The sequence below is a fragment of the Castor canadensis genome, chromosome 11 (assembly GCF_047511655.1).
Source record: "Castor canadensis chromosome 11, mCasCan1.hap1v2, whole genome shotgun sequence".
NCBI classification, from domain to species: Eukaryota; Metazoa; Chordata; class Mammalia; order Rodentia; family Castoridae; genus Castor; species Castor canadensis.
Window position 1 is genome coordinate 78715893 of NC_133396.1, and position 10726 is coordinate 78726618.

Sequence of the window (10726 nt, forward strand, 5' to 3'; positions counted from 1 at the left end):
GGTACATTGTGACATTTACGGAAGTTCTTACAATATATCATAGTTGAATTCACCTCCTCCATCATTCTGCTTTACCACCCTTTCCTCCATTCCTCTAATAGTCCGAACAGGTTTCATTTTTCCATTTGTGTCATACTGTATTGATCACAGAGGCTTTTTAGGATGATTTCCTGTCTGTTAAGTTGACTTCTCAAAACTTTTTTTCAGTGTTACTGCTACTTGATCTTTTTTTTTTCTTTTCTTAATAAAAAAGTAAATAAAGGGCTGGGGGTGTGGCTCCATGGTAGAGTGCTTACCTATCATGCATGAGGCCCTAAGTTCAATCCCCAACACCACCATAAAACAAAACAAAATTATTTAAATGAAATAAATAACCCTGTTTGTATTTTATTTTGATAACATTAAGTTAGGAAAGATAGATGCTGTGATTTTGAAACTTCTTACAAACAGTGTGCTTTTCCATTTGTTCACATTCTTTAGTATGATGGTGGTAATGGAGGGCATTCTGTCGTGTTCTTTATTTTAGTGAATCTAAAATATCTTATAGTTGTGCATGTGCCATTTAATTTCGTTGGAAAACAAAGTAATACAGAAAGAAGTTACAGACCTATGACTCTGCTGGGATCCTGGGTCCTGCATATATCTATCACTGACTAATCAAATCAGTCATTCCAAGAAAGTTAGTGATCAATCCAAGAATGCCTTTAATAAGCCATTTGACATGGATTTCCACATCTCTTTTAAGCTTTAATCCTCTAATCTCTGTGATTTTAATAGTATGTCTGTATCTTCAAAGAGTTATCATTTAAAGTTTTAAAATACATATAAAATTCTTAGCACAATATCTGGCACACAGTAGATCCTCGTAATATAGTAGCTGCAAATGATTATTAATATAGTAACTACTACTATTTGCATTAGTCATTTCTTCTTGGGTTTTTCTATTTATTTTATCTATCTATCTATCTATCTTTCTATCTATCTATCTATCTATCTATCTTTCCCCAGAAAACCCATATAGACAACTGCCCTGTAACTGTCATGGAAGCATGCCTGGAAAGACAGCAATAGAACTTGGACCTCTGTGGTATGTAATGAAACATAATAATACTCAAAATTGGTGTATTATTGATTTATTGATGCCAACTTTTGATCATGTGTAGCAAAAGGCAAGCAAATTTATATTCACTTTTTAAGTCTCAACAAATATTTATGTCTCCTCTCCACCTATGAACCTGGGATGTTTTCAGATTTTTCTCTTTTTCCCTAGTTTTTGACAAAGGTAAGAGGCAGAAGGGTAAAAGAGAAGCCTGGCTAATCTCAAACTAGATAATTCATTTGTGAATAGTAAGAAAGAGGCCGTTTAAAATTGATCATGGTTATACTGGGGGCATGGCTCAAGTAGTAGAGTGCCTGCCTAGCAGGGTGAAAGCCATGAGTTCAAACCCCAATACAGCATAAAAAAATAAAAATAAGATTGGTCGTTTTAAAACTAGGATATAATTATAAAATGATTTTGTAACTTTTCATAGAAGAAATAACTAATATAAAAGGACTGAGTAATAATTTTAAGAGAAGAGCATGTAAAAATGTCTGCTTTAAGTAAAGCTGTTCGAATGGGATACAACTATAAATATCTAACGTCTGCTTTTGCATAATTGGTAGCAAGTTATTGTGTTTTAATGCCTTGAAGTTAAATTGTATTTCATTAGATTCCTTACCTTAAGCTTTTTTGTTATTAGTGATTCTTACAGAAATTCGAGATTGGTAACAACCCTGTGACATGAATGATTGCAAATTTCTCCCTCATTATTTTATAAAGCCAAGAATTAGCCATCTACTAAACCTAAAAAAACTGATGCAAATGATAAATATGTTTGTATTGATGTCCCTTCTTTTATTTTCATCCCTTATAAAGATTCTTAAAGAGTGGCAGAGCCAGCCTTATCTTCTAGTTCTGTCTTACCTGTATCATCTGCTACTCAGTGATCTTATTGTGATCAAAAAACTGGAGAAATTAAGAATAACAGGTAACCCCAGTACTACAAAAAAAAAAATTACAGATTTCTGGATTTAGAAGGAAGATCTTCTACCACAGCTCCCTCATTTTACAGATTCAGGAATTATAGCAGTGTTTTTAAGTGCTTACTAAAACTGATTCCCTCCCTCCCCCAAATTCTGGCCCACAGTTAAGGCTAGAATTTAGTTTTCTCACTCCTAGGACTGAGTTCTAAATCATAACTTACGACTTCCTCTTTCAGAGCCATTGTGAATGCTTTTATTCTTATCCAGAATACAATCCCTTTCTCCCCCATCCCTTATTCAAGTTGTACTTCCCTTTGAAGTCTCTCCTTAGTGTTCAGCCCAAAATAATTTCTAAGTCTCTTTTAGCATATCTTATATTGGTCATTCATTTGACACTTGGAAATCCTGTATGTTTACTAACCCTAATAATAGCTACTGTTCGTTGAGGATAATATACTTTGTACTAGGCATTGAACATAATGCTGTCTCATTTGACTCTCATAACAAGTTTGTGAGTTTTAGCTTCAATTTATCATGAGGAATACAATACTCAAAAGTAGTAATTTCTCAAAATTACATAGTAAGTGGTAAAGCCAGGATTGGAATCCAGGTTTATCAGACTTGGCATTTCATTTTTCACCAATTATACCTATGATTGTCTCAATAAATGGGGAGCATCCCAGATTGACCCCTGGGCTGTTTTTGATCTATACCACAACTATGCATACCAGAGTTCAGATTCACTCTTACTGACTTGATTGTACATTGTATAAATCTCTATATTACGTTATGCTCCTGTCCATATCCTGTCTAGATTCTTAGGCTTTTATAGAGTCAGCCCTGTATTTTATATTTTATATTTTAGTATAAAATATACTCCTCCACATCCCCCACCCCATGTGACATAGTTCTGTACAACTTATAAGGCTCAATAAATTCTTGTTGATTTACTATAAATGAAGTTTCCTTGGCTAATCCTACTGGCATGATAAAAAAAAAAAAGAGTGGGAAAATACAATATAAATAATTTTAAGTCAACAGTCCTTCTTGTTACTAAATTTAGAGACTTATTTTTTCTCAAACCCAGTTCTCTATGTATTCTTTTCTTTTTCAGGTCCAGTTCCCTTTTCAATACAGGATTCCTCAAAAGAATGCTATTTGAATCACTTCATCATGGTTTAGATGACATTCAGGCCCTCATAAAGACATTAATCTTTGAATCAGAGTGTACACCTCAAAGTCAATTTTCAGCTCATGTAACTTCAAATTTCAATAAGCAAGGTGACTAAACACTAGCTTTCTAGCATACGGATTGGTTATTAAAAATTGTATATTTTTGATATTCTAATCAAAAGCAAAATAATAGCATGCTTTAAATAAATCCCTTCTAAAGAGCCTAATCATAGTTCTTTAATTGCATAGTTTTCCTAAGATTTGTACTCAGAAGACTAAAAAGAGTGTGATTTTATTAAAATAATCTCCTTTAAAAAAATTTATTAGATTAAAAGAACTAAGTCTTTTGTAACTTTATTATTCTGTATCTGTTTTCTAGAAAGAAAAACCTTAGAAACTATAGGATTTTTATAGCCAAAAGTTTTGGTAATGTCTACTGAAATACAGAAGATAGATTTGTCACTCAGTACATCTGTGTCTTTTTCCCCTCAGTATTAATAGGCTTTTGTAGATTTCTCTGGCTGTTGATAATAAGGGTGAGCCTGTTAAATATCCTAGTGCTCTTATAAGTAATTAAGGAGAAGAAGCTGCTGTTATAAAAGGTTAAAATGCATAATTCTTGCAGCCTGTTTTGTCCACAGAATCTCTTGTATATGTACAAAAGCAGTGTGGATGGAATTTCATAAACTTTAATTTCAACATTGAATTGTTCTTTAATGTCATCTACAAGTATCATTTCTTCATTTGTTTTCATTTTAGAAGAGAACGGTGTATTTATCAAAACTACAGATGATACCACAGTAGATAATTACATTGCACAAGGTATGTATAAATTGTATGTAAATACATATATACTATGTACATTTTAGTAAAAAAAAAAAGCATAGAGCAGAAAGGTAGGAAGAAAGAGATGGCCTTGATAGCCATATTAAAATTCATTGTCATCTTATACTGATGACAAAACCACAATAAAACTTTTTATCAGCATTCACACAAGTTCACAATTTCTATTAACATGTTCTTGGGTCACATCTCTAATATGGGGTGATCCTTCCTGGAGAACTTGAAGAGCCATGTGAACTGAAGTAAGAAAAAAATATGTACGATAAAGTTACAGATTAAGACTAAGTTTTATTCTAACTTTTAAAAACTTGTTCAATATATGATTTATTCAGTTGATTAACCAGAAGACACTATTCTCCAGCCATAAGAATTTATTATATATTCTCTTACTTTAAGATGTGTGCATACTTTAAATATAGCAGTGTTAGACTGAAAATTCGTATCAAAAGGGTGTCTTGAATATAGGTTAAAAACAATGAACATAGCCAGCATTAAGGTTGAAAGAGCAGTGGCCTTTAATTACAAGCTCTAATTTTGTAATATTTGCTCAGTAGTTTAGTACTGACTTTCAAAGAGAAGATAACTAAAATTCCTATTAGGAGCATATGGCTTGAATTCCTATTAGGAGCATATGGCTTGATAAATTTTCCACAATCACGTTCATTTGGCACCTTCAACTAATTTGCTTGCACACAAATCACCTAAACTGATATAGTCTATTTAAGTAAATTCTCAGTTGGAAGACCAATAGAGAGGCATTTTGAGATACTGTAAAGAACATTAGTTCATTTTGTTATTTGTGTAACCTTACCCAGATCCCTCAATTTCAAAATTGTCTTAAATCCTTTTTAGAATAAGTTAAAGTTTAAATATGCTTTAAAAGTATTTAATCTATTTAAGTTTTCTTACATGTCAGTTAAGGAAATTAGATTAATCTTTATTAGCACTTCTATAACTATAAAATTATGTGTTTATTCTTAAAGTCTGGTCTATCAGCACAACATAGGGAGAAAAATTCCATGTTGTGCTTCAGATAGTTACTAGTACAAAGGTGTTATGCTGGGATTGTTTTTGACTCAGACTTTTGTACAATTTGTTCTAAAGTTGGGTATATATCCTTTCACTATGTGCCTTGTTAACTTCATGTGAGGCTGCAATCAAATTGGTGTCTCAAATTGTCATTTTTTTCATGTAAAAAGGCAACAATTCAACAGTAATAATGTCAATTATTGTTTCTGAAGATGTAAGATTTGACCATATACCTATATATAATCAAGAGTTAGCAGGGGGGAGAAATGACCCAAGCATTGTATGCATATATGAATTAAAAAAACAAAACAAAACAAGAGTTAGCTAGGAGCTGGGCCCTGGTGGCTCATGCCTGTAAATCCTTGCCACTTAGGAGGCAGAGAACAGGAGGATCTCAGTTTTAAGCCAAACTGGGCAAATAGTTCACAATACCTTATCTCAATATACCCAATACAGAAAAAGGGCTAGTGGAGTGGCTCAAGTGGTAGAGTGCCTGCCTAGGAAGTGTGAAGCCCTGAGTTCAAATTCCAGCACTGCAAAAAAAAAAAAAGTTAGCTAGGCATTATAGCACCTGTCTGTAGTTCCAGCAACTCAGGAGGATCACTTGAGCCCACAAGTCCAAGACTAGCCTAGCCAATACAGTGAGACCCCATCTAAAATAAAAAATGACAAATCAATCAAACAAAATCTTATTATAGTATTGGATATTTGAACTATTTTATGTGTGTGTGACTTTTGGAAAGATACATGCCAGAACTTAGTAGCCTTCTTTCACTTAAAATGGAAAACTAACATACCATAGTGAAAAATAGGCAACACAGTCATAAATTGTATCTTTATCAGTTTTTTTGTCCAAGCTCTTGAGACTTTTTTGCATTGTTTTTATTTTAAGTTCATTAAAGATCTACTGTGTGTCCAATACAAGGCAGTAAACAGAGAATACCAGAATAAAAAAAATGAAGGACATTGTCCCTACAAATTTTGAATGTAATTTAGGGAGAAAGGATTTACACATGTCCGAGACCTACATTCACGAAACAGGAAAAGGGGGGAATTGACAGTACATAATCAAGCTCTGAGTATTGTAGTATCAACAATAATGAACTTTATGAAGTGACTGGCCCACTGTTCATAAATGGGCTTCCTGTAGGAGATAGAAAACTAAGACATAGGCTTGGAGCTGAAGAAGGTAGAAGTTCTGCCGCAGCAAATGGTTAAATATTAAAATTGTATGAGTAAGGACAGTGATAATACTTAAGAGTAAATTACCTCATTGTAGGAGTTGAGATTGAATAGGAACATTGAAATGGTGTGCCAAAGGATTTAGACAAGATAATATATAGTTGTAAAAGTATTAGGCTTGGATGGTGTGTGTGTGTTTCCGAAGATTGAACTCAGGGCCTCTACCACATGAGCCACTTCCCCAGTTGGCTTATAATTTTTAAGAGAATGCTAACTGGTATATGTTTGTGTATGTTTCAGGAAAGAGAAAAAGTAATGAAATGATTACAAATTTAGTCAAGAAGCAAAAGACTGATGTCAATACTGAACATCCTCCTTTTTATTACAATATTCACAGACACAGCATTAAAGGAATGAATATGCCAAAGTAAGACAGCCGGTGAATGGCAAAGTATATATTTCATATTTTAATAACATTGTGTTACATAAACATACAAGAGCCTAATTATTTCTTCCTTTCCTTATTGCAGATTAAAAAAGTTCTTGTGCTATCTTTCTCAAGCAGGCTTTCGAGTAAGCCGAACTCATTTTGACCCAATGGGTGTTCGTACAGATGCACCTCTGATGCAGTTTAAATCTATCCTTTTAAAGTACAGCACCCCCACTTACACCGGAGGACAGTCAGAAGGCCATGTTCAGTCAGCATCTGAAGATACAGTAGCTGATAGAGTTGACACGTCAGTGAACGATAAAGCAGAGGCCAGTGGCTGCAGAAGATGGTAAATGTAGGTAAATGTGGATGAGCTTTTATTCTCAGGAGTCTGGATAGATGGCCCAGAAGTTCTACACCAGCTGTAGTTCTATTTTTTCAATTCAGTTGTATAAAAATAAAAAAGAAAACCAACAGTGCTGTTTTCATTCAGAAAATTAGCTATTTCTAAGTTAGCTGGTTTGGGAGCTTTGCTTCTCATGTTTTTCTTATGTTAAAAAAAATTAATGGAAACATTTCATAAAGTTTCTGACTGGGATCACCCTACTGTTTTTATGTTTGGGAATTTCGGTATATTATGGAAGCTATTTACTTTTATTTTTGTTGTCTTTGGGATCAAACCCAAGATTGGTAGGCAGCAATCCACCAAGCAACACCCCATGGTTCAAATAATTCTGCCTCAGCCTCCTGAGTAGCTGGAACTATAGGCACAAACTACTGTGCCCACCTTATTCCTTACTGTTCCTAATCACTTATATATTTTAACTAATACATGTTGTTTCTCTGTACGCATATACAAAATGAAGCTGAAGCCTTTGTATATTAAAATGACCCTGAATAGAAGAGGAGGAAAAATATTCTTCCAGGTCACTCAAGTATTTCACAAGTACAACACTGAAATACTTCCCTATTTTTAAGAAATCATACTTCTCCATACTGATCTTTTTTATTACTAGCTTTTGAGAAGAAATACTTGTCTGAGACAAATTTTTTATAAGTTCATAGTCTAGATGACTAAACTTCAGAGTAGGACTTTTGTCAAAATAAGTACATTATTCTAATATATAATAACTTCACAAGTAATAAAAAAAAGCACGATAGAGATTTTATGATAAACAGTTTGGGTGATCTCATGGAACTCTGTCAATGCACGTACAATAGCCACTGCCTAGCTGTGCCACTACTCAGAAGTAAAATTTTTCACCTTATTAAGTGAGTTGTTTTGCAGGGGGGGAATTTTTTTTCTTTATTTTTGGTTTTGGTTTTTTGAAGTTTGTGTGTACATTTTTGTATAAATAGCTCAGGCTAACATTCTATAAAAATTAGTTGGAAAAAAATCATTCTTGCCACATTTGAATATGAGTTTAGATGAAAGGGTTTGTATAAACTTTAGTTTTTTGACTGAAGGATTTAGTCCATGTTTACCTTTAAGTATTTCTCAGGGGAAGTCACTTTTTTTTTTTTTTTTTTTTTTTTTTGTGGTACTGGGGTTTGAACTCAGCTTCACACCTGCTAGGCAGGCATTCTATAACAAGCAAAGGTAAATAATTTCTTATAACCATTAAGCTGGGAGAGGGAGATACAGTTATAACAGTACCTAAGGAAAAGCTCTCCTGTGATGTAAAAACTCTGGAAAATGAGAAGTTAGGTGAACATAGAATATTAATTATTCCCCAAAGGACCATGTTTTTCCTTTGTCCAATTAATTATACATTCCAGCAAAATGAAGGAATAGATAAATGCAAGTTATTTTCTGTAATGACTATTAAAAAAAACTCCACTTAACAATTCTTGCTAGTTGTAATTACAACTTAAAAATGAGCACAAAAAGAAATAATTAGTTACTTCTTTTTGTATAATTAAAAGAAAAAATTACTATAAATCAATAAGAACTTGGATTATCTGACTTTGTAAATATTGATATATCAGTCTTGAATTTTGCTAAATGCTTATCAGCATGAGATTCATTGCTGAGTTGCTGAGTTGGGTTTTATGCAAGGAGCCCAATTTGATACAGAAACATGTAACTTACCATAACTTAAAATATACATGTATTTCAAGTGATAGAGCACTTCACCCTAGGTTCAATCCCCAGTACAATAAAATAAAATTGTATTATATATATGTACATATAATACATATATGTACATATATATATATTTTGCACACAAATGTGTGCATTGTATTAGTTTCACATATAAAGGCAGATTTTCCAAAGAAAAGCTTTGTAGGAGGTAGTTTGCAACTGTAAGGTACTACATCAAGCTAAAGAGGAAATACTTTAATACCTGTACTAATACTTTGTTCCCATAACAATAGTAATTTGAAATACTGCAAATGTTGATCACATTGTCAAGTAATGCCAGCTGTATCCCTTCATTAAATTTCAAGAAACCAGACTCGGGGGGTAGGGTAGCTCAGTGGTAGAATGCTTGTTGAGCATGTGCAAGACCTGAGGTTTGAGCCCCAGCACCACACACAAAAAAAAAAACAAAACCTAATGTGTTCACTCTGCTAGTTGCTTATGTTGATATTTCTGATCACTCAAAGTGGGAGAAGTAATCAAAATATGGTTTGGGAGCCATTTTGGTGGATGTGGGTCAAAACTGTTTACCAAAGTGACTTCCATAAAACTCTAAATAGATGTGTGATGTTCTGGTTCCTAGAGATTAAAATTAACCCAAGACCAGTTCAGTAATTGCAAAAGGTTTAGGAATTTGTCTGCGTTACTTTGGAGAAGGTGAAGAGAAAGATACATAATATAAACTTGAGACTATGTCAAGGTCCTTTCTCCATGGACTCAGGGAAGTGATGCCTGGGAACTGGATGAGGCATCATGACTACTGTAATGGCTCAAGTCAAACCTATAGCTTTTAGGTCTTTAAATCAAATAGAATCATGGAATCCATTTATTTTGATTCTATAGATCACCTGATCAATTAACCAAGGCCATATTTTATGTTAGTCTACTGATTATCCTGTGAGTTCTACTGCCTATTATAGTAACCATGCCCACCTTGCTAGTCTAGCAATTAAGTAAACTATTGTTGTGTGCTGCATAACAATGTTGCAGTCACAGATGGGCTGCATAGAGTGGTTCCACAAGATTATAATACAGCTGAAAAATTCCTATCACCTAGTAGTACTGTCGCCAATGTAATGTAGCACAACGCATTACATGTTTGCAGTGATGCTGGTGTAAACCTACTGTGCTGCCAGTTATATAAAAGTGTGGCATATGCAGTTGTGTACAGTACATAAAACTTGGTACTGACAATAAACAAATGTGTTTCTGGGTTTTGAACTTTACTGTACTATTTTGGGGGGGAAAGGGTTAAGACAAGGTCTCTCTCTCTCTCTCTCTCTCTCTCTCTCTCTCTCTCTCTCTCTCTCTGTTTAGCTCAGACTGGCCTCAAACTCGAGATCCTTCTGCCTCAGCTTCCTGAATGCTGGGATTACAGCATTACCATGCTCCACTCCTATATTATACTTCTAATCATTTTTTAGTGTAAACTTTTTTAAAGTTTATTATGAAATATGTCATGTTACACAGGCAGCACCCTCATGTCTTGTTTACATGTCTCTTGGTTGCATCCAGTGATGGACGTTTACCATCTATGTTTTTGTAAGTACGTTCTATAAGACATTTCCAATGCCATGAAATTGCCTATCAAAATCCTCAGAATACACCTGTTGCTGCTTAGCAGCGCACGACTGTACTTTGTCTCATACAAAGTACAATAAACTTAGTCCATTTCAACTGAAGCATTTCCTACTGCCATCCCTGGTGTGTGACATACTGCCAGGCATAGTGCTCTGCTCATCAGTGGTTTTCTCAATGCCTTGGTAAAGAGCTGTCCAGTTTCTCATGAAGGACTTTGTTAGAGAATCACAAATATTAAATCCTCTCAAACATTCCCCTTCTGCCTTTGGTTTCCTTTCTCTAGATCAGGAGTTTCTAGAATATCACCTCTAATTTAGATG

General features: G+C 34.1%; 1 protein-coding gene across 3 annotated transcripts in view; it reads left to right on the plus strand.

The window, feature by feature from the left end:
• Trmt1l (tRNA methyltransferase 1L) overlaps positions 1-10046 on the plus strand; it is a 31521-nt gene extending 21475 nt beyond the window's left edge. For 2 of the 3 annotated variants that reach the window (XM_020177071.2, XM_020177072.2), the window contains 5 exons: positions 1009-1087; positions 3140-3306; positions 3958-4020; positions 6553-6679; positions 6783-10046. In XM_020177071.2, the coding sequence (XP_020032660.2) occupies positions 1009-1087; positions 3140-3306; positions 3958-4020; positions 6553-6679; positions 6783-7035 (689 nt within the window). In that variant the 3' untranslated portion in view covers positions 7036-10046. The remainder of the gene's footprint in view (positions 1-1008; positions 1088-3139; positions 3307-3957; positions 4021-6552; positions 6680-6782) is intronic. The other variant, XM_074047256.1, reaches the window with a different exon arrangement.
• The last annotated feature ends 680 nt before the right edge of the window (positions 10047-10726 follow it).